Consider the following 25,572-nt stretch of genomic DNA (forward strand, 5'->3'; position numbering starts at 1 on the left):
GGGTTGGCTATATAGGAGGGAGAGGGGTCGGCTATATAGGAGATAGAGGAGTTGGCTGTAAAGGAGGGAGAGTGGGAAGTTGAAGGTGGGGCAGGGTTTTTCTGGAAGTGAAAGTTGGTGGTCGGGGTTTTTTCTGGTGACAGAAAACAAAAGGGAAACATAGTGGTGCCTTGGTTATGATTGGTATTGGGTCTGGTCATGGGAGGGGTAGGGGCAAATTGGTTCATTAAACAAAATGGCTTTGTTTACCCTAATAGTCAGTCAGCCTTCTCCTTCTCTCAACTGAAAAAACCCCGTCCACCAACTTAGACAGTATGTATTCAACAGCTGTATGCGTAACTTGTATCTGATGATGCCTCAAGTCGCCCAAACATGTAATACCTTAAAAAAAGGTCCAAAAAATTACAACCTCATTTAATAAAGTTAAAATGTTAAAATATTTATCACTGGCATTATTGGAAAATTATTTAGGTATGACCCCAATTTTGATGTTCAACTTCATCTTCAGGTCAAGATCTGAAGACTTGAAGTTGATGTTGTACATCAAAACCTGGTTCGCATCTAAACAAAACAATGTGGAGCTACAAAGTTATAGTTTTTCATTCATTTAGCATTATGTCTGGACTCAAGGGCTCATGACCACAGTTATCGGCCCAAAGGTTTGTCTGCCCAACAGCATGTAACATTCACACACAAATGAAAGGGGCCAGGCCCTTCCCCAGCAATACCTGTGGTTTCCCTGAAAGTTCTGGTACCTGAAATATCACACAGCTTTGGTAAAGCTGAAGGTACCCAGAGGCATCACCCAGAATCAAACCCATGGCCTCTGGTCAGTAGCCCAGTGCTCTACACACTAGACTACTATACCCCTTGAGGGTGGTCATGTCAGATGAAATAATTTTAATGCATGATCACCTATATTATTATTATTATACTTTTTTCTGTGACAGGCTGCACTGTGACCCTGCCAAGCACATGTAAAAGTGTAACGCTTATTGCCGGGATTTGGTATAACACAGTGGTAGCTTAGGCAGGTATTTGATTGGAAGGAAAATTGAATCTGCGATGAATGGGATGGGTAGAAGAATATGGTGTTAGAAAGTAAAATTAAATGCCTCTCCAGGCACTTCTGCATGGATTATAAAGCAATGAGCCTCTTCATAAGCTCTCTGAAATCACTTTTATTTCTGTTTCTTTCATTTCTAAAAATGATTCTATTCCATCATAAATACAGTTCAATTTTATAAAATCTTGTGAATAAAGAGCTATATAGTATTGTATGTTTTCTGGAAAACCATTAATGCTGAAAAAAATCACAGGGCTGAATTTATGTGATAAAATATAGTCATGGAGAAATGCGTGTTATATGTCTTTGGACAAATTCCATGAAACTGCGGGAGATGCCGCAACAGTAACTTGTAAAGGAGACATCCGCTAATATGTATTTCAATGCAATATTTACAGAGTGTAAAAATCACTTGCTTTGACTGGGATTCAAAGGTTAGAATCCTGGTCAAGGCCAATGATTTTTATACTCTGAAATTGTTGCATTGAAATGTCTTTGGACTTAGTGGACCACCAAAAACCCTGCAGCATTGTCGACAAAATACCGCAGAAGCTTTTATCAGAATATCTGGGGAGAAAATTCACAATATTGTGGTCAAAATTCAATTTTTTTCTCTATGAAGTGTCCTTAGTTTTTCAAATCATAGATTTGTGAATGACAAGAGAATATGAATGGTTAACCATTGCCTAAATCACTCTAACTTTTTAGTATGTGGCGATCAGTGTTCTATGCAAGTGGTCTGTCTGTCTCATGGGCAATATAGACCTTAATTAAAATATAAAATTAACGAAAGAATGAAATCCAAGCTTAATGTAAGGCATTGAAGATGCAAGTTGGCGATTGCTTCGCTCATCAAAATTTTCTCATTTTATCCTAATCATAATTGACGCCTCAACCTGTACTTCAGACTAAATCCTATGGTATATGAATTTCAATCATTCAAGATAGTGACTTCCATGTGCTATTATAGTCCAACACTTATTTTTGGTAACCAGAAAATTGCAATGTTTGAATTTTAGTTGGATGTTTCAAGAGACATCTAAATTAAGTAATGGAGGCTTCCAGTTAATAGTCAATGCCCTTCCTGCTGGGTTACCATGCTGCCGTTTTTATACCCTATGAGTCTTAAAAATGTTATCCCTGTCATGAGCAAATTCTCGATGTCATCAATAATTGTCCTGCAAATAATAATTAGGAGAGTTTTGATCTAAATAAGATGAAATGAAAAGTGGATCAGTATATTTTTTCAAGCATTGGATTTTGAAGTTTTAATTTAGCAGAGAAACTAAGTTAACTTGAAACACGAGTAAACTTGAAACACAAGTAAACTTACAAGACTATACACAACACTATAAATTGAGTCCTGTTCAGAGATAAACACCCCTTCTCTCTGGTTCAATATATTTTTTAATGGCATTTTTAGTACGGGGTGGTATCATAATCCACGCAACAGCATGCACAATAAACACTCACTCCCACGGAGCATTGGGCGAGGGGTGTTTTGTGCTAATGTTTCTCTGTTTCAATCACTGTTCTTTGGGGCCATAATCAACTCTTATTCTCATCATCAATGGGTTGGGATTTTTTATTGTAATTTTGTGTTAATTTGAAAGTATGCCTTATACTGAATGTTTCAAGTATTGCTCCTCAAGAGTAATTTCTCTTTGGATGTCCTAATATGTTTTCCAAGTTGAGAGTTTTTAAAAAGAATCATTCAATTTTCAGGTTAGGACATGTTCGTGAAGCATCTCACTATTTTAGGAAGGCTTTGATGATAGACCCTGATTTCCTCCCAGCACGTCGCAACTTGCAAACAGTGTCTAATTTGGTAGTAGAACGGTGGCATTTTAGGATGTTAAATGATAGACTTCGCAATGAAGCATTCAGAGAGGCTATCTTCAAAAAAGTTCAACAGAAGTTTGATAATGTGCTGGACATTGGAACTGGGACTGGAATTTTGAGGTAGGTACAAAATTATTTTGTGTTTGAAAACTTTCTCAAAATATGCTCTTCTGTTTCTTTTACTCATTAAATTATGAAACAAAAAGGTGTTTTAATTGTATCATATTTACTCCTTTCTTTATTTCATACTTCGCTTAAGTGACTATTAAAGGCTATAGTTCCATACCTAATGTATATAGTAAAAAACAATGAAAATAGCAATGACTACAGTATTACTCCCTTGCATTTCCTTATAATAAGGTATATTTTAAGGCATACACAAGTACTCTTTGGAAGCTATTCTGATCATGGAAACCAACAGATAAATAATGAAAGAATTTCTTGTGAAGAAACAGCCCATAGTAGAATAAATGAGGGCTCCATGATTTGTCTAATTTCAATTTATCTTATTTCAATGTGGAAACAATCCCTATCATTCTCATTTCAGCGCTAAGTTTGCTTGGTATCTTTGCCATAATTTATATTATATTAATTTGTGTGCCATGGTGGAGCTTTTGAGTATGTTTCTGTGGGTGGTTTTATTTTTATTCTTTTTAAAAATGTTATGTATAATTTCAAAAAGTATTCAAGAAAATGTAACCTTCAAGCCATTTTCAGATGTAGGGAAGCCTAAACCTAGATTATATACCAAAGGGTTAGACTTTTGTTAGTGAATCTATGGGGTGCTGATAACCCAAAATCCAGCGACTGGATTGCAGGTGACACTGCAGAGGAATATTGAGAATGATCATTTTGGACACAGCAGGCTTCTCTGATTCTTTACAACATAATTGTTTCACACACGCTATTCATTTACATGAATATACATGAGCTATGCAGTGCTTGGAATCGACCTAAAACCTAGAATTAAGTGAGCTCTACTCTTACCTATCAAATCAAATATTGCTATGGTGGTGATTGAGTTTATTTGGTGGGTTAATTTACTGACTTTCCACCCTGTAGGCTAGGATTTAAAATTTGACAGGATTTTTCTGTTTTTTCCTGACCCTTACTTGAGATGGTATGTGAAAAGATCTTTGAGGGGAGTATGCCATCTGTCAGAAGGAATGTTAAAATTTGGACTCATAAGAGTAGGTTGATGCTGACTCTGGGTTTATTACCACCCTTTCCCCATTTTCTGAAACTTCTGCCTGTACAAAACAACCCATCTATCCTTAATGGTGCAAGTGACCTCAGTTGGTTGTCTCCCACAATTACTACTACCATTGCTATGCTGTGATCATGCCTTATTGAGCTTTTATCACAAAAGCCATCTCTTCTTGTAGAAAGTTAATGTCTGGAAAATGTATTGATTTTAAAAATATGAACCAAATTTGTCACCCTGTCATGACACAGTCTTGGCCATTTCAACATTGTCCCCCAAATTTTATTCTGGGCGTTCAATTCAAATGTTTCCAAGGACACTGCATATTAATTGCTTGTTAACACATACTTTTTTTAATTTTCTAGCATGTTTGCTGCAAAAGCTGGGGCTCTAAATGTTCACAGTTGTGAAATATCTCCAACCATGTATCAAATTGCAAATGATGTCATCAAGTCCAATGATTTTGCAGGAAAAATTAATTTGTTGAATAAATCATCTTATAATGTACAAATTCCAGCTGATATACCGGAGAGGTAAGTGTGTTGGGAATTTAATCCTGATTTGTCTGGATTTCTTTCCTTCATTGATCATACATGGCTGGATGTGATGCTAATGTATCTCATTAATATCCTTGTAATCCTATCTTAAATTGTTCATCTAGTGTCCCTGATTATTAATCCTACAAGTTAGCCCAACACCAATGTTTGAGCTTCAAACTCAAAGCCTTTAAATAAGGAATTCAAAGAACTGTACGAAATGTTTCTGTGACAGTTACTTTAACAGAGCTAAGTGCAAAATGCAGTGATTTCTCTGTGTGAAAATCAATCACTTTGGTTTGGGCTAGGATCTAGATCCCTTGATTTGAAATTTGTAATGTAAAAGGAAGCGTCAGTAACTTAATTGGTTAAAGTGCTCAGTTAAAAATCCAGTTATATGGTTTTAGATCTTGTCAAAGCAAATGATTTTTGCAATGGAAAATTTTGGCATTTAAGTTAGAAGCTGGATGGATACATGCTTCTTGAATCCAAACCTGCCTCTCCCTTCTTTGAAACCCTTCAAAATTATATCCAACCCATTTAATTATTATTAGAGAATAATTCTAATTATTTTGCTCTTGCTCAGGGTTTCCCTAGTTGTTACTGAGACAATGGACTGTGGCTTACTTGGTGAACATGTGCTGACTATTTTATCAGATGCGTGGAAAAGACTCTTACTCCCTCCATGTGAAGGATTTCATTCCCGAAAAAAGACTCCAGATTCCTCGAGCCCTCATGGAATGGAGGATGTGGAGAAAGAAAGGTATTTTGCTAATTTTTTCCTCCTAAAATCTATTGGTGGCCCTTGTATTCCTGATAGGCTTGAACTTGCCCTCTGGTTTCTCAGGGATAACCACCAGAGTTAACTCAACACTAGAAGTAGGATAAATCCATGATCTTAGGTTGATGAGTGAGGGCATTACTCACCAGACCTGAGATCTGTAACTTTTTCACTCAGCAAAAGTCAACTGGCTGTGACTTAAAATATCCATTTCATCAAGTGCTATGGTGGATTAAGTGTGAACTGGCTGAGAATCATTAAAAGTAAAACTTCCAGTGGCAATACTATTGCTAATGTAGACATCCCATCTGATAAGTTCAGTATATTTTTTATTTCATTTGCTGATCATATTCTTTCACATTTAAATCTCTCTGCTGTTTATCCACATGATTTATTAAAATATTAAAAATCCAAAAGTGCCCTCTCAATTGTAAATACTAAACTACCGATGACTTAACCAAAACTTGGTGATTTAAAAGGCTCAAACAGTACATACGCATATGGCTTCTCAAATAACATTCTCAAATAATCGTATCAATTGATATGATTTATTGTCCAACCATGGGCTGCAAACATAGTGGAATGCGTGATAGAGGGAATTTTAACTAAAAATGTTTGATTGCAGCAGATTAATACCAGTCTATAAAAAGGTGATAGAGACCACCCAGTCAGTTGTCACCCCAATATCTAATGTACTTACTCTTTCAAAACTTTTTGAAACCAGTGGTAAGGCCAGCTCTCTGTTCATTAAATGAAGAACACAATGTATTTTTCTACTGTTCTTAATTTTGACACGACTAGTTTCAATGCATAGGCATCATCATCAGGTACGAATTATTCAAGTTGCGGTCCATTTATATACCATTTTTGTGGGGAAAGGGGTGAGTGAGAGTGAGGGAAGGAGAGGGGGGGAAGAGAAATGGTTGTGATTGGCGTTGATAGAAAGGAGGAGAGGGGTGTTAAGCATCAGGAAAGGCGATTAGTGGGGTTCATGGCAGGGGGGGGGGGGAAAGGGTAGTTAGGTCTTTGTGTGAAGAAAAGGGATGCTTCCAGGATTGGGGAGAGGTATTCAAACAAAAAATCGTTGACCCAATGGCCCTTTTTCAAATTCTTTCCGATTTCCAGCTCTTCCCACTTGTCTATCCTCTTTCCTTTGTCCATTTGGTGTATCAGTTCCAGGTTGTAATCCATCCCATGATTTTCTTCACACAGATGCTTGGCGAAGTGAAATGGCAAGAGGTCACATTTCCTACAACAGCATTTATGTTCCTCTGCTCGTGTTTTTAATGATCACTCCGTTTAGCCTATGTAGATAGCACTGCAGTCCTTTCAAGTTAACTTATAAATGCCACTTTTATTTTGTTTTTACACTTTGTCTTTCGTAGTAGTCATGAAAGATTTTAAGTGACTCAAACTTTAAAAAGCTATGTGAAATTTTTCCCCAGGGAAGAGGTTGGCGCTTTGGTGAAATCAATCCATAACAAGGGAGTTAACACCATTTTTAATCTTTTACATCCATATTAACTGGTTTAAACAAAAGGTTGTTTGTTCTAAAGGAACATTTTCTGTGTAGTATTTTTTCTGTTAAGTCTTCTTTGTACACATTTTTCATTACAATTACTTTTATCGCCTTAATTTCTTGAACAAAATTACTTTTAGAGAGAGGTATGTCCAGCAGTCTATTTAGCATGAAATGAAAAGTGGATAGCATTTGAGATATGTGATGGTGGGAGTTGAAGGGCATGATGTGGTTAGTGGCGGTACTTTTACGAAAAATCGCAAATTCAAAACCCTATCCCTTTCTCGACACTATGATATCTATAAAATTGAGTTTCTCATTATGTACTTTCTCCCTTGTGAAATTGATTTCTTTGCATTGGGAATTTAAGGTGTTCACAAAATTGTCTAATTGTCTTTCAGTGCCTGTCCATATGGCAAAGATATCGTCTGCGTAACGGAACCAACAGTAAATGCTCTTTGTGAAAATTGAGGGGATGCTGAATATTTTACTTCAAAGTTATTCATGTAAAGGTCAGCAAGTATTGGTGATAATGGAGACCCCATTGCTAATCCTTCCACTTGTCTGTAGTATTCATTGTTGAACTGGAAATAGTTGAATTCAACACACAATCTTAGTAGTGACATGAACTCATTGAGGAAGGGTGGTTCACAAGCCCTCTTCTTTCCCTCCCCTCTTCTTCCCCCCCCCCCCCAACAAGAGTGTTATATAAATGGACCGCAACTTGACTAATTTGTACCTGAAGATGATGCCTAAGCTTTGAAACTAGTAGTGCCAAGGTTAAGAACAGTGGAAAAATACATTGTGTTCTTCATTTACTGAACATGAACTTCCAAAAAGTTGAGCCAAAAACCATAGAAAACAGCTCTGTGTATACTTTGGTACCAACAATCTATTTTCCCTTTCTCAACATGGCTTTCAGTTGGGTGAATAAACAACCTTACCTGTAGAGTCTGTTATCAATGAAATAATAACTCCTTTTGAAGATCGGAAGAGTTTTAACTCACATTATGCGGTCTCTCTATTACACATTAGACTGTTTATCTCATGTAATATCATAACATATATTAGAATACTGGGGGCTATGCCTGGCATTGCCCGAACAAAATATCAGAACAGTTGAAACTGGATTTCTTTGTTATGATGTCATCTGTAAGCATGCAACTTTGCAGATGCTTTGTGACTCTATTGTGCAGAGCTCTGAATCCATCTTTTCTGCCTCCTTTGGATTTCTCCCAGTAGTCCCCTCTCCTCCCCAACCTCGTCTTGCACTTTGTTATTTGTTCTTCTTTCTGTCCATTCCGTTTTTTTTCATTCTTCTTCACATCCACATTTTAAAAGCCTCCAATCTATGCATGCCACCTTGTTTCAATGACTATGAGTCTGCCCTGAACAAAACCAAACCAAAAATTTCGCAGAAATACATAGTAACTAAAAATTAAGAAAGACTTAATTTTCAATGTCACTTGCTTAGTGTGAAATCACCCCTGCCGCACATCCTAGCAGTGACTGGCAGTTATCATGTAGATAGAAGGTAAGGGTGTGCCATCTCTTAGAGCTGAACCTAGGCCCTCCAGTCATTAGCTTAAAGATCTATACATTGGGCTGCTGCACCCCATAGTTTAGAAATGATTTTGAAAGTAATAATTGCATATTAGTCCTAACAACAATGAACATTTTATCCAGCAATTTTTTCTCCATCATGGAATCGTAGCCACCTGCATTAAAAATTTGAGCCCAATCGATTGATGGGGCAAATCAATAATTAGAAATTAAAAACAAACTCAAGCATGCGGAAAGAATCTTGATAGTGTTTAAACCTCTGAAATGGAAAAAACTTCATCCGAGAAGCATTTTACGAGTGTGGTCCCAGAAGTGCCTGACCCAACAAAGAAAACACAAAAATTTTGGAAAAAATGTATTTATTTTTCAGCATAATATCCTTTCAGCTCTGTACACTTTTCCCAGGTATGTTCAATTAGCTCAATACCCTTTTCATAGTAAGACCTGTCTTGCTCCTCAAATTAGCCATCAGCTGCCGACATCACTTCTTCATGGATGGAAAATCTTTTACCACTGAACTATTTTTTCAAGTTCGCGAACAGAAAATAATCCGAGGAGGCTAAATCTGGCAAATAGAGTACATGAGGTAGCAATTAAAATTTTTATTCATGAATTTTGGCCGTTGCAATGATGGATTTGTGAGCTGGTGTATTGTCTTGATGAAACAACACTTTCTTCTTAACCAAATGCGGCCGCTTTAGCTTGATTTCTTCGCTCAAACATTGCAATAAGTTTGCATAATACTTACCATTGATAGTTTTTCTTTTTCATGGTAGTCAATGAAAATTATCCCATATCCCAAAAAACCAACGCCATGGCCTTGCCTGCAGAGGAAACTGTCTTCGCCTTCTTGGAGCCAGTTCTCCCTTTTGAATCCATTTTTTCGATTATTCTTTTGTCTCGAGTGTGAAGTAATGGATACATGTTTCATCCATGGCTATGAAATGGCACAAAAAGTCTCCTTTGTTTCTGTGAAACTTTGCTAACAACTCAATTGAAACATCTTCATGGCACTGGTTTTGCTCGAGTGTTAGCAAACAAGGCACCCATCTTGCACAGAGCTTTCTCATGTCCAAATTTTCAGTAGATATGCAATGTACCGCTCTTTTTGAAATGCCTACTGTATTGGCTAGCTCATACACTTTCAGTCAATGATCATCCAGATTATCCTTAGTGGATTTTCTTCACCGTTTATTGAGTCATCACATCATGTGGTTGACCAATGCGATGCTTGTCTTGACAGCCTGTACGGCGTCATTTAAACTCTGCCACCTAATATTTTACTGTTGTAAATGAAGGAGCAGACTCACTCAGAGTAGAATCCAGTTCAGCTGTTGTATTGGTTGGGCTGAGGCCTTTCAAATAAAAGTATTGTATCACATAACGACGACCAATTTTCTCATTTTCACAAATTCACTGAAAACTTTCACTATTGATGGCTGCCAAACTAATACTAATTAACGTGGCATCTTCAAATGTGAAACATATGCTTTCTTGATTGTGTACTTTCTGATACATTGATATTTTTCAAACAACTACCGCCATCTCTAGGTCAGGCTGGGTACTTCTGGACCTTCCCATGTACACCAATCAAATTCCATAGTAGCAATTTTCCAAAAAAATATGCACTTAGTAATAATAATTAGAACAGTTTACATATAGTATATCAGTAGTGTTTTGGACCAACACGGTCAAAGTAGTAGGGACGTAAGGAGAAGAATTGCGCTAGGCAAGGAGGCTTTCAAAAGGAGGAGGGAGTTGATGACAGGGACGTTGAGTAAGGACATTAAGAAAAGACTCGTAAAAACTTTGATATGGAGCATAGCTATGTACGGCGCAGAAGCGTGGTCATTGAAGGAGGAGGATAGACGTAGATTGGAGGCTTTTGAAATGTGGGTGTGGAGAAGGATGGAGGAGGTGAAATGGACAGAGAAGAAAACAAATGAGGAAGTACTTGGTATGGTGGGTGAGGACAGGGGTTTGTTAAGAGAAATCCTATGGAGGCAGGAAAAGTAGATGAAGGGGGTATTGACCGGCAGCAGGATGTTGAAGACTGTAATTGAGGGGAGAATGTTAGGCAAACGAGGAAAGGGAAGGAACAGGATAGGGATGTTGGACGGGATGAGGGGGGGAAGAAAGTACTCAGAAATGAAGAGGGACCTGATGTAGAGTAGGATCCTGTATTTTGCTAGGAGTCACAAATTATTTAATTAGTATCTGTGTCCATCTAAAAACCTACCTTATCCGGTAGATTACCTAATTATATATATATATATATATATATATATATATATATATATATATATATATATATATATATATATATATATATATATATACATATATATATAAAAACACAGATGTAGATTTTTAGAATATAGAGACACAAAGAAAGGACACTCACAATTTGTTATTTGACGTTTCGACAGCACGGCTGTCGTCTTCAGAATGGCGTTCTCGGGGAAGAGCGGAGAGGATGTGCGGGGGAGAGGTGGGGGAAGGAGAGGTAAAGGGACCAATAGGAAATGAACAAGGGGTGGGGGGGATATGTAGGCAGCCAATTGATGCATTCAGTGGGCTTGGTTCAGCCTGGGCGGTTTGAATGATTGGGCCACCCAGATATGCGCCATCTCGCGGGTTCTCACCTCTATTATACTCGCAGATTTGGGAAGGATTTCAATCACCGAAACGGAGAAGCAGTCGTCAAAAGATTGGTTGTGGGAAGCGGTGTGAGTAGGGATGGGATAATTAAGAAAGGTGGGAGATTTGGTGGAATATCGGTGGTTATTCATGCGGAGGGAAAGTGCGGTCGTGCATTCGCCCACGTAGAAGGCAGGGCAGAAGTTACAGGAGAGGCGATATATAATATTTTTTGAGGTACAGGTGGCGAGTGGTTGGGAGTTGGTACTGAGTGAGGGGGAGGGTCTTAAAAGATGACAGCATTTACAGCGTGGGCGGTTGCATGGTGCGGATAGGGGCGGGGGAGAGACGGGGGTGCTTGAAGTTGGATTTGTGGACTTAAAGATGTCTCGCAAGTTCGACGGGCGTTTAAACGAAACAGAGGGACAGTGTGGGAATAAAAGTGATGTGGACTGAGTGTTATTGATAATTGGGAAGAGGTCACGGATTAGATGTTTAATTTTGTGTGTTCCAGGGAAGAAAGTGGTGATAAGATTAGGGCATTTTGGGCGGTTTGGTTTGGGGAGGGGAGTGTATTGGGTTGACGGTTTGAGGATTTTACTATTTAGCAGTTTTTCGGGGGGACCCTTATTTTCTGAGGGATTCATGCAGCTGGTCCAAGTATTTCTGTTGGGAGGGGGTGTTGTTGCAGAGACGGAAGCCACGGATAGAGAGTGAGAATGGGATGGAGCGCTTTGTGTGAGGAGGATGGCAGCTGTCGAAATGAAGATATTGTTGCTTATTGGTTGGTTTAATGTGGACTGAAGTGTGAGGCATATTGTTTCACACTTCTATATATATATATATATATATATATATATATATATATATATATATATATATATATATATATATATATATATATATATATATATATATATAAATATATATATTAATATATATATACATATATATATACATACATATATATATACATACATATATATATATACATACATACATACATACATACATATATATATATATATATATATATATATATATATATATATATATATATATATATATATATACTATATACACATATATATATATATATACATATATATATATATATACATATATATATACATATGTATATACATACATATATATATACATATATATATACATACATATATATATACATACATATATATATATATATATATACATATATATATATATACATATATATATATATAGATAGATGTATATATATATCGTCTATACTTCTATTTCTTCCGCTGAAGACGGAGTTGAATTCCGTCAAAATAATCAAGAAATAACATGTGAGTGATCTTTTTGTGTGTTCTTATATTATTCGTTGCTGTCCAAGTTTGTTATTTAACACTTCCGTGTTACTTTGATGAAGTCATGTATATATAAATATATATATATAAACCATAAACACAGTAATCAACCCGAAGATCGGTTTAGTAGGTGATGGTAGAGAGATCACCCAGTACTAAAGTATACCCTATACGGCGTGTGAAAATTCACACATCAGGGTAGGGGGGCCAGTTCCTTTCCCTGTGCCGGTTATGGTTTCCCAGGAAGATCTGGTACCCGAAAAATCACTTTAGCTTGGGTGGAGCTGTAGGTGCCCCGAGTGCCTTGCCCAGGAATCGAACCCCGGACCCTCCGGTCACCAGTCCAACGCTCTACCCACTGGACTACTGCAACCCACACATATATAAATATATATATTATATAAATATAATGTATATATTATATATATATATATATATATATATATATATATATATATATATATATATATATATATTTATTTATATATTTATATATTTATATATATATATATATATATATAATATATAAGAATATATAATATATAATTAATAATTATAAAAAGAATATATAATTAATTTTAATTCTTAGGGAAGCACGTGCTACCTTCCAAGTATGATTAAATGAAATTTGTTTTAAAAAAATGTTTTTTTTCTAACTAAAAAATGTTCTGAAAAGTACATCTAAATCAGACCTAGCCTATGTTATTTTGTTTATTTTAACCAAATTTGTGCAAAAAATTAGAAGCCCTTACCTCGTACCATCTTGGCCTGATTGATTCTCAAACAAACAAATTACTTTTCAAATTTATATATTATTAGAATTGGGATAAGGTGTGTTCGATTCCCTGGATTAAATGATAATATCTTATGTGCCTAATAGAAAGCAATATGTGGAGTTTGGTGGTGCACAATCAAAACTTTACTGTTTCCAATGGCGTTTCTCAAAGTTCATTCATAGAACCACTGCTATTTCTTCTTCTTATAATAATAATAATAATAATAATAAGTTTATTTGTCAAGAGACTGCATCATACAAAAAATTGTACACATAGTATAGGACACGTCAAGGCTTTAAATATGACTAGGCACGCCAAGACACGTTAAGGCATTAAAAAGACATATTATATTAAATATAACAAGGCACGTCAAGACACATCAAGGCATTAGATATCACATATGATAGTTAAATATAATTATAGGTAATTCACGTACTTTATTTGACATACAATTTATGCAAACATTGTGATACATATTGTATTAATACAATAATATATACAATGATACACAATGTAATACATATACCTATTCTAAGTTTCATGTTCCATGAAATTCCTAATAGAATAGAACAAATTCCTTTGAAGAAAAGCTCTCACTTTCCTTTTAAATAGACCAATGTTTGTGCTGGATTTCAGGTCCTCATTTAGCTTATTAAACATAAGGAGACCCGTAGATTTAGGGCCTAGTGTGGTGGTTCTAGTTCTTACGTAAGTTCGGTGCAGATCATTTTTAGACCTGGTCCCATAGTGGTGAATACCACAATTTGTGTCATACATTGAAAGGTTTACAAAAGTGTACACTAGTAATACATAGATATAAATACATGGCAAAGGTAAAATGTTCAATTTATGGAATAATGGACGACAAGGAGCATTATGCTCTGCTTTGATAATTAGGCATACGCCTCGCTTTTGAATTTAAAATATTGTGTCTGCAAGCAGAGAAGAACCCCAGAAAAGGATACTATATACTATACAGGAGTAGATATTTGCATAATATATGGACATGAGGACATCCATTGTTACGGTAAACCTGATGTTTCTAATAAGGAAGCAAATGGTATTCAGTTTTTTGCCCAGGTGACATACTATATATACTCCCACCAGGACAACCGCCCGTCTAGAAATATTCCTAGGAATTTTGCATGGGGCGCTTGGGGAATTAGTTTTCCACTTGATTCAATTGCAAAAGTGGCCATGTTTTTGTTTTTATTTGCAAAGTAAAGTAGTTGGGACTTTTCCACATTTAAATTCAGCTGATTCCTGCTACACCATGAGTTCAGATGTTGAACGGTTTGTTTAGCATTGTTTGTTAAACTTTGAACTGTAGAGGCAGTGAGTATGATACTGGTATCGTCTGCAAATAAGAGTGGATCATCCCTTTCGTTGGTTCTTATATTCTCAGGTAAGTCATTAATGTAGAGGAGAAACAGGATAGGACCCAGAACTGAACCCTGTGGGACACCTTGGCATACAACTTTACTAGGAGAGATGAATTTTTTTCCATCATTAAGCAAAACCACGTGCTGCTGACGGCCCTGAAGATATGAGACTAACCAGTCATGTGCATTGCCCCTAATGCCATATTTATGCATTTTTTATAATAGTAAATTGTGATTTACTGAGCCAAATGCGTCAGAAAAATCAAAGAACATTCCTACAGATTCTAACTTGCAATCGGGAGCTGTTAATATATTATCTATTGCCTGATAAGTAGCAGATTTGGTGGACCTATTCTGCCGAAAACCATGCTGAAATTTTGACAGAATCTTCTCAGATTCAACATATGGGATGAGGCGATTGAGAAACAGGATAGTCAATTATAGTCAATGATATGCCTTGTAGCATTCCCTGTTAATCAATGCTATTTGCTGATTACACTGCTTTTATTACTATAGGTAAAGATATGAAATTGATCAAGGTTCTATCAGCAATGCCTCTTGATCAATTCGAAAAGTGGTTCTGTGCTAAAAATCTTTTCTTAAACAAGGACAAAACCCTTCAGCTGTTATTCATCTTGTCCAAAAAAGTGCCTATGAATATATTGAATCTGTGTCAATAATGCATTCGATATGGAGATAATCATTTGCCATGCTAACCACTGGATGCCCTTCACCTCCCACTTTGAAATTAAGATTCTGGTGACTTTTAAAATCATTTCTTGGTGGGAAAGATATTATGAATATCATTACATGTAGTTTAATGGCCCTACTAAGTAGTGCATACTTAAGTTTTTTAAATATACCAATGGTTTAAAAAAAAAATAATCATTTTCAGTGGCAGCAATGAGAAACAACCTCCCTCTGACCATAATACAGATCCAATGTGGAACCAATGCTTCTGGAGATATGTACCAGGAGGCTCCTCAAGAGGTCATGGAATTGTCATTCCCTTTGGTGCATCTGTGTGCCTGGCTGCAATTGAATGCCACAGTCTCTCCCTCCGTTACCACCTACACCCTGTGGCATTTATACATCAGCACCTAAAATTTCCAAAAACAGTTATAGCTAGTTATGCTGGTAACTATGATTTAGGAGATTTGTATGATGCTGAGGATTTGCATCAATTACCTGGGGGTTTTCGGTAAGAAAATATTAATTATAATATGCACAAAAGTTGGATGTTCACCAGTTGTTAATATGGGAAAGGTGGTCAATTTACTAGGGTCACAACTTTCTGGTGAAAGAAAACAAATTTTTTAGGATTATTCTTAACCATTGGGTAAATTTCCAGTGCTAAATATCTTCTTTATTCATGCATGTACGTACAATTTAAGCAATTCCCTTTTTCAGCTGGTATTGAAATAAACTTTGACTTTTGGTGCTGCTCTGTCTTTGTATTCTTCTTTCACTTTTTTCACATTTATGTTTTGTTTCACGCGTGGTCCTATTTTCCTAAGATATCTAGTTATCATGTACGTCTGTCCTCATAGCATGATTAAATCAGTGTAGTTGCTTGTTTTCTTACTTGTCTATTACCATTGTATCCAATTCACATTCTTCCATGTATATGGCGTTGCAGTAATCATAGTGAATTTCCTGAACTCTGCATTGTTCCATGAAGTTTATTTTGTCTTTGTTGGATTCTGAAAATGTTTTTGGGTGTGTGTCTGTTGTAGAAGGTAGGTTTGACTTTTTCCTTGGGGAGTAAGGCATTGGATTCTAAGTGATATTTTCTCAAGGAAAGAGAGTCTCCATCACTTTGACTCATAATATTTTTTCTTGGGGCCTTGCAATTGGGTTTCCCTCTGTCCCCACTCTTGGACCATTTTTGACATGAATTGTGTTTTTCTTCCTTAATTTCTCTCAAGATGGCAGAACGAGTTGATTTTGTTGGGTCGTACCCGTACACCCATGACTCATCTCCAACACAGGACCTGCTGGATGCTGCCAACACTGATGCTAAGTTTCTAAACACCATGACAACTAGACGACCCAACAAAATCAACTTATTCAGTCATCTTGAGAGAATTCAAAAAGCGATGGACTCATATGAATGACAGCATCACACTTGACGGCTTACTGGAAGGTGGAGAAACAATCCAAACATGCGCATTTAGTTGTCTCATTCCCCTGTGTACGGTGGTGCCGATCCAACGTCGCTACTGTGTGCAGGTAAAATTCAGAGTTAGGTATTTTTTCCGACAGGCCTTGTATCTCGTTCATGGCTACTTATGTTGATTTCCTTCTGCAAAGTTTATCAATTAATTTATCAGTGCATCCATTTTTGACTACTATCTATTAATTTATTTGGAGTTCTGTGTATTTGTTTGCATCAGACATGGGCGTATGGCAGAGTCTGTGCATCCTAGAATGAAACCCTGCTGATTTTCGTGTGCTGTGGTGTCTTGAATGATCTTGAATCACTTGTTCTGTGTAACAATCTTTTCTAAAGATAGAGAAGCCATATTGCCAGTCAGTAATTTTGTCAGAAAAATTTGGGAAATTAAAGAGTTCCTTCACTTTTCAACTTGTAAACTGGATTTTTTTGTTTATAGATTTTAATAAACATAATTACTTGTTGAGGTGTCTCCCTGTTTCCACCCAAACACAGAAAACAATATTGGTATACTGGCACCATTAATTTATATGTTGGATGAGGGATGTAATAAGGAGAACAATTTATGCTCAAAGTTGTCCATAAAAATGTGTTCTAGGAGTGGGGACAGACGGGAACCTATTGTTAGTCCATTGGGTTGACAATAATATTTGCCATTGAACAAAAAGTTGTTATGCTGCACATAGACTGGCATAAGGAAGCATGAATCCCTGATGATGGGTGCAGGGACTCATGATTTCACAAGGGTGAGAGCATCTTCATTGGGAAAACACGTAAAAAGATTGATGACATTGAAGCACACCTTTTGGGTTCTGGGAGTAATATTAGGTTGGACAGCACTTTCGTATGAGTTCCCATAATTTGGGTAAATTTGTTAAATTCCCTGGGTACTGAATCAACCTAATGAGATACTAAGTGATTTGAAGCTGTCACAAATGAGTCTGATGGGATTTTCACTTTTGTCCATTGTTGGAAGGCTGATCAATCATGGAGACATAGAGTCATTTCCACTGGCATGGGGGCTACCCAAGGTCATATTTTGGCTTCACTTGAAGAAATGGATTTTCAGCACTGGTTTTGGTATTAGGGTGTAGGGTCCTTACTTAAAGGGGCACTTAGTTGGTAGAACTGATGAAATGTTCATGTTTTTAAATGTATTCTTCTTACGTGATTACTAAGACATTGCCTACATCATCATGTCAAACTGCACAGTTAATTCCAATCCAATCCCATTCCAATCCAATTCCAGGGTACTAGAGGAGAAAGGTCCAAGGTTAAATATGCTTAAATAATTAGAGAATACCACCTGTATTCACTCCAGGATGATGCCTCTGGTTAACAATCTATTGCACCCTCTATCCCCTCCTATGCTTCCCATTAGTCAACCCATCCCACTCAACTACGCAATGGTTTCAACCCCCTTCAAGGTGTTCAGTAGCCCATCTTCCCATTCTACTACCACTCATTACATTACCAGGTCACTCCTTCCACCCCTTACTCTCCCACTCCTCAACTCACCCCCTCTTCCTGAAGCATATATATGTATTGTGTATTTCAATGTTTATTCATTTGATGATGCCACACACTGATGAAACCATGGTCGTAGAGAATAAATATTACTTGTGATTGCTGTGTTTCATTTTGTCTCTACATTCTATTCTTGCAGCATAGGCTTTTGTGGGTCTGATTTCTATTTCATACCAGTTTCTTAGAAATAACACTTAGAAAATAGCTAGCTGCAGTAAGTGACATATTATATAACTGGGTATTGGTGTTATACTATAAACTCCATGGGTCACAAAATCATAGATTTATAGTTGCTATAATTATAAATGATAAGAGTAAGCTAAATACTCCAACTTTCATAAATTTTCAAATAAATTACAGTGTGGAGGATGCCTGCATATCTTAAATGCCTATCACATGGCCTTAAACTTAAGGATCTTGATGCAACAATTTCAGAGTGTGAAAATCATTTGCTTTGACTGGAATTCGAACCCAGATCCCTCGATGCCCGGCCGAGTGCTTTAGCCTGTTAAGCTATTGAGGCGTCCTCTTAAACTCTGAAATTTTGGAGGCTTTAAAGGAATAAGGTTTGAATCCCTCTTCGAAAGACTTTTGACATCATTATACTCAAGGACTAGGGATTTAGGAAGAAAGCAAACTGTAAGAATTATGCACATGATTACATCATTCAACATCTAGGGGAAATCAAGACTGGATGTAATCTGCATGATAGAAAAATTCCTACGAGTAATTGCTAAAATGGTTTCACCCATGTCCAATATATGTTCTGCAATGAGGCGGCTGTGAAGGCACCAAGACCTCAATGGGGTCCAGCCATCTGAGTGGCAGTGTCAAGTTAAAAACAAAGTTGAGTAAGGCAGTGAGAAACTGCCTTGGTTATTTTGCTTATCAATTAATGATGGATAAAATTTTGAAAATGTATCCTGGCATTCTTGGGACTCAATTCACTGGGCTGCATGTCATGTTCAGCAGGGAAAGAAGTAAGGCTTTCACAGTTGTCACCACACAAAATCTAGTAATCATAGAGATGAAAAAATTCAGAGGGTATATGATGAATTATAGGAAATAGTTGCAAATGCCCCTGGGAGGAAACATTCAATTCAACATTCATGGAATAATTCAACTCTTTCAGGTATTTAGGGGATCCAGCAGAAGCCATCTATGTGAACTTCAATGATCCTGAAGAAATTGAAGCACGATTGTCTGGCAGCTTCCCTGCAGAGGTACTGCGAGTGACTGCATCATCATCTGGCAGAATTGATGCTGTAGCTGCCTGGTTCATCCTGAATGTTGACGAAGATATTAAATTGGTCACTGCCCCTGGGAAAGGATCTTGTTGGGAGCAAGCTGTTTTTCCACTGTATCCTCCAATTTCAGTAATGGAAGGCCAAACTATTGAATACACTGTTTCCAACTCAGGAAAAAAGTTGGCAGTTACTGCAAAAGTTGTTGACAGCACAGCAAGGTAGTTACTACATTTCTTTCAGGTTTCATCGCAGTTGAAAGATCCATTCTTCTACATCATATATTTCCTAAATAGATCCATATTCCTAAGCACCTTTCTCCCCTCCTGCTTTACTTGACCTTTCTCCTGTTGCTCCCTTCCACCTTTTTAGAAGCATACAAGTTGTTTTTATCTATTTTATTCCATCTGAAAATGATGCCAAGAATTGAAACCAGTGTTGTTTGAAATGATTTTATATAATTTACCTTTGTATGAATTTATTTAAATCATTAATTTTGGATATATGACCACAAAGTTTCAAAAGAACTGATTTTTTTAAACATATTTATATATAAAGTTCTTAATTAAATGTCTTTGCTATATTTAGGTAGGAAGAATTTGCTACTATGAGGCTTTAGTAAAAAAGTATGAAAAATTATCAGCATAATTGTGTACGTGAATTGTGGAACTGTGGGTCTCCATTCATTGACTAAAGCCTGCCAGAAGAGTATAACATATGTTTCATATTGATATTAAGGGCGGCATCTTTTTATGGTTGCGTTGGCATTCTGTTACTCTTGCTACTGTTGAAATGGGATTAGTGGAGCATTCTGTTTTTTCATCTGCAGCAAGATTTCATTTGATAATGGCTGATGGATGGGCCTCTGTTGATTGGGGGGCCTCTGTTGATTCAGCACTATGCTAGTGGTTTCATATTTCCTCTTACATTCTTCAAGATCTGTGATCTTATATTTTTCCAATTCATAATTATTGTTGCATCATTGGATAATAACATTTTTCTGTTCCATCTTTTTTCCTACTTTCATTTTCCATGTATATTTTTTGCATGAATATTGGTTGTAGCAAGTTGTATCACTCTTGCTGTGACTTTGTAAAAGCATTAGTATATGTTTTATGAAATGAACAACTAATGTATTAAATCAAAAACAGTAAAAAACAAATATAATTGGTTAAAATTAAAATTTAAGTATGGACAACACATTCTCTCCTCTGGTGTATTTTATTTATTTATTTATTCAGTATTAGTCCGAAAACAGCACATTTTGGCCTTTACATCGAACTATTAACAATGATAACAATGGTCACATTTACAAACACCCAAGCCCTAGATGGAGGGAAACTCACCCAGGCGGGAATCGAACCCGCGACCCTCGGAATGACAGACGAGGACGTTACCCCGCCGCCACCGGGGTCGGCTGTATGATATACATTCCATCATTTTTTATCAAATTTGGGAGAAGGATTTTGGATTCTGAACAAAAGTCATTGTATTAGGGCTTCTCTTCCTCGCTAATCCAAACCTTCCTGAAGTGATTCATCCAAAGTAAATCAAAAGAATCAAGTGGCTCACTCATTGGTCTTTTCACTTCTTCATTTCATTTATTCCAATGAAACATTAATGGCATAAAGTGAGGAATTACTGTTTTGATGAAGTAGCATGCTGGTAACATTTCAGTGGTGCATTTCTGAATTCCTTGATCTACTCACAAACAAGTTCTCAATAAAATTTTTCCCATTCTTCCTGGCATACAAAACCTGTCAAAAAAGTATCTGCGCTTTAATTTTCTTGCACAAAGTAGAAATGATAGGGTAGTGGTGCTGCCTAATCCCTCATACCATTTATAGGAGTGTTTTTGATTTTGTGATGCTGTAGAAAATTATGGACGAATTGATTTTTCTGGCTCATGGGGAAAGCAGGAGTGAAATCTCCTCCCCATACGTGTCAAAAATGTTATTCATTATTTTCCTAATAATGCCCATCACTGGCAATTCAGCCTACTTCCTTGTTTATTATACAAAAATTTATGCATGGTATGTACATATATTTTATGTTTGTACAACAGTATATAATTTCTATCGCAAAATCATACTTTCATAAGCACTGAAGCTGTTTATTATTTGCAGTGATGATGGAAGTAGTTGCACCAACGAAAACACTCCTACTGAGTCAACTAATGAAGATGTGGGTAATGTTCCTTTGAGCGTTTGTAATCCTACTCCAACATCATCAATTGGAACTAATGAGAATATTGACTGTCCTGCAGGAAGTTCCCATTGCTCAGAAAGTGCCAGTACATCAAGAGAAACCTCTAAATATGTCAAGTAAGTTCACATCTCTTAGTCTGGTAACTGGGCAATTCACTGCTCAATTCACTTCAAATCTGTAGGATATTATGATGCACTCATCCCTTTTAATATAACTATTTCTAATAAAAATTGGTCCCAAATTTTCACTAATTTCAGATTAGTAATGGCTATATTGTATTACATCTTATTTTCCAATGAATAAACAACATGTTCACTTTTATATCGGTGTTGTTGGTAATTGTTTTCTCTGTAACTGATATTCTCAGAGAAGCTCTGGTTAATTTTTATGATATAAAGTTAATGTTAGTTGGTTTTGATATCAGTCTTCACGTGCATATGCATTCACACAAGTGTAATTACAATAGAGTTTATCTTGACGTTGCACCCTCCCATTTATTTTTCCTTGAGGTTGAAATTATTTTCATTGTGTGGGAAACATACAATTCCACTTAATCAATAATTTTTATTCAAGGTCACCGAAAACAGAAAAACTTAACTGTGATTTGCATAAATTAGTGGAAAATTTTGCTACCTCAACAATTAACCCATTGCCTCTTCATGGAAGCCATTGTCTCCCTGAGAATGCTATAGCTTTCTTAAACAATGACCAGTGGATCAAGGGAATGATAGAAGCAGCCGAGTCAGTGGCTAAAAATGGGAAAATTGAAGCATTGCTTGACATGAGTCCATTTCCAGTATTTGGTCTGAAAATGCTGATGATGGGAGCAGTGGAAAGGTATGATATTATGTATATCTGCGACTAAGTTTTTTTTAAACAAAATCTTTGCCAATTAAGTCAGAGATCACCATTCAAAATCAAGCACATAGATAAAACATCTTCATGCCGTCATAATTTCCCATTAAGTATGAAAATATTTAAAACTTCCATTTGAAAATATACTGGTTTTTATCAAGTGCTCAAATGGCTATAGGCTTGATGGGCGGTCAAGGAAACAGTGAATAATTATTAATTTTCAAAAGGAAATCGGCCTTAGTCACATCTTTGTTGCAAATTCATTAATGGCTGGAGTGTGAAATGTTTTGGTGATCTGAATTGGTGTTCTCAGAATCTTCTGATTTATTTGGGCATGATTAAGTAATCAAACCCTCCAGTAACATTTTGCTTGTATACCTGTGAATATTCTTCCTCTTACAGTTTCATTCAATCTCCCTGCCACATGCCCTTCCATTTGTATGCAGGGCATTATTAAGATGTAGAAAATAACCAAAAGTAAAGAAATGCAGCATTATGATAGGAAGAGGCAGCGTTGTGAAGTTATTAATTTTGATTTCATAAACTGTGTGCATTTAGCATGGTAACCTGAGAACCAAGCCATTTGGCATAAGTGACAGAGGCATACAAACTTGAGTAAACATAAAAGTTTTAAAAATAATTTAGCTACACTTTTACTTTATTGATATTTACATTACTGATATAGTCCATACACTACAGAATATTTTTAAAATATTTGTTTCACCACTCAAGTAAACTAATATCTAATTTTCCTTGTAAAAATATTCAGTCATCATCGTTTCTTTGACTTACTTTTGTGTTTGAATTTACTAGGCTGGTGTGGTGCACTTCATCAAATGAAGCCCAAAAGGCTGCAAATGAGCAGATATTAAAAGAAGTTGCAGAACTTAATGACATCAAAGCACATAAGTTGACTTACCAACAAGAAGAGACATTGCAAGGAGAATTTGATGTCATCTATGTTGATTTGGTAGATACTACAGGGGAGCTTCAGGAAGGAACTATTGGAAAGCTTCCATCCTTATTGTAAGAAAATTATGAGGAATTTTAACTAAAGGCTTGATTATTTTCAAATGTACGAGGTCTGTTCAAAAAGTTCAAAGTCAAATTTTCGCTGGTTATGTTTATTTGATTTTCGATTTTTGGTGGCTTTATGTTGGTCCTTATGTCTCTCATGTATGCCGAAAAGTTCGGCCATTTTGAATGTTTATTTTTGACAGCTGTTTTACTTGGACATGTTTTGGCTTGTCCTTGATTTTTGCCTGTTACAAAAAATGGATCAAAGAATCTGTATCAAATTTTGTGTGAAAAAAGAAATTCAGTGCTTGTATGCATTCCAAATGTTGACTGTGGCATATGGAGAAGCTACCTTGGACCGAAGCAACATTTGTCGATGGTACAAAATGTTCTGGGAAGGCTGAGAAGATGTGAACGACGAAGAGCATGCCGGACGCCCAAGCATGTCAACAACAGATGAAAACATTGATGAAGTGAAGAAAAAGTATTGACTTATCGATGAATCACCATCAGAGAAGTTGCTGAGGGCCTAAATATATCAATTGGCTCATGCCATTCGATTTTTACCAATGATTTGGGCATGACACGGGTCGCCGCAAAATTCGTACCCAAATTGCTCAATTTTGACCAGAAGCAGCAATGCATTAACATTGCTAATGAGGTGTTGGACTATGTCTGCGACAACCCAAATTTGTCCTATAGGGTCATAACTGGTGACCATGGGTTTATGGTTATGGCGTGGAAACTAAAGCTCAATCATCCCAATCTAAGCTGCAGCGTGAGCCAAGACCAAAAAAGCACGCAAGTTTGGTCGAATGTGCAAGTTTTGCTTACAGTTTCCACAATTGCAGGGGCGTGGTGCAACATGAGTTCTTGCCACAGGGTAGAACGGTAAATAAGGAATATTACCTGCAAGTTATGAGCAATTTACACAAAGCAATCCACCACAAATGCCTGGATTTGTGGAAGAACAAAAATTGACTTCTGCCCCATGACAACACCCCTGCTCACACGTCGTTACTTGTGCGTGCATTTTTGGCAGAAAACAAAACACACTCATGATGTCACTGCCCCCATATTCCCCAGATCCGGCCCCCCAGTGACTTTTTTTTGTTCCCAAAACTGAAGAGACCCATGAAAGGATGACACTATTCTACGATTGACGAGATAAAGACTGCATCGAAAGAGGAGCTAAACAAGATCACAAAGAAATGATTTTTTAAAGTGCTTTGAGGATTGGAAAAAACGTGGACACAAGTGTATAATATCTAATGGGGATTACTATGAAGGGGACAAAATACGAGGGTCATCCGGAAAGTAGTACCCGTTCGTGCCGCATGAAGTGCTGACGACGCGAGTAGCCGCTGGACGAGGTCAGATAGCTTCAGTGGCTTGTCTGCCTTCTCTGAGCCAAGTTGCGTGACGCTAGCATTGCCTGTGTTGTTTCTGTGATTGTTTACAATGTTTAAAAAAATTGAGAACGCCGCCAGTTGTGAAGTGAGGGCAGTGATTAAATTCCTCAATGCAAGAAACGTTCGCCCATGTGATATTCATCGCCAATTAAAGGAGGTGTATGGAGACAATGTAATGGACGAGTCGTCTGTTCGGCGGTGGTGTCGCAACTTCAACATGGGGAGGGGGAACACACACGACGATGAGCGTTCGGGGAGACCGTCTGTCATTACGGACCAACTGGTGAGCTCAGTTGACGAATTCGTGAGGAACGATCGGCGCGTCACAATTGATGACATCTGTGAGCATTTTCCCAATGTTTCTCGAACAATTGTTCATGAAATTGTTAAACACCATCTGCATTATGCAAAAATTTGTGCAAGATGGGTCCCTCGCGTATCTCAATGAGCTGGCGGCGAAGGACTATGCAGC

At 36.9% G+C, this 25,572-nt stretch overlaps 1 protein-coding gene across 1 annotated transcript in view; it reads left to right on the forward strand.

Annotated features, from left to right (window-relative positions):
• The window catches only part of LOC139686350 (protein arginine N-methyltransferase 9-like), a 38,749-nt gene that overhangs the window by 2,997 nt on the left and 10,180 nt on the right, over window positions 1-25,572 (forward strand). Inside the window, exons 3-10 of the mRNA XM_071583532.1 lie at window positions 2,792-3,028; window positions 4,478-4,645; window positions 5,235-5,411; window positions 15,557-15,862; window positions 19,497-19,829; window positions 21,735-21,932; window positions 22,390-22,653; window positions 23,485-23,697. Coding sequence (XP_071439633.1) covers window positions 2,792-3,028; window positions 4,478-4,645; window positions 5,235-5,411; window positions 15,557-15,862; window positions 19,497-19,829; window positions 21,735-21,932; window positions 22,390-22,653; window positions 23,485-23,697 — 1,896 coding nt within the window. The remainder of the gene's footprint in view (window positions 1-2,791; window positions 3,029-4,477; window positions 4,646-5,234; window positions 5,412-15,556; window positions 15,863-19,496; window positions 19,830-21,734; window positions 21,933-22,389; window positions 22,654-23,484; window positions 23,698-25,572) is intronic.

Source organism: Hetaerina americana, unplaced genomic scaffold (genome assembly GCF_022747635.1).
Source record: "Hetaerina americana unplaced genomic scaffold, ioHetAmer1.1.p SCAF_14, whole genome shotgun sequence".
Taxonomy (NCBI): domain Eukaryota; kingdom Metazoa; phylum Arthropoda; class Insecta; order Odonata; family Calopterygidae; genus Hetaerina; species Hetaerina americana.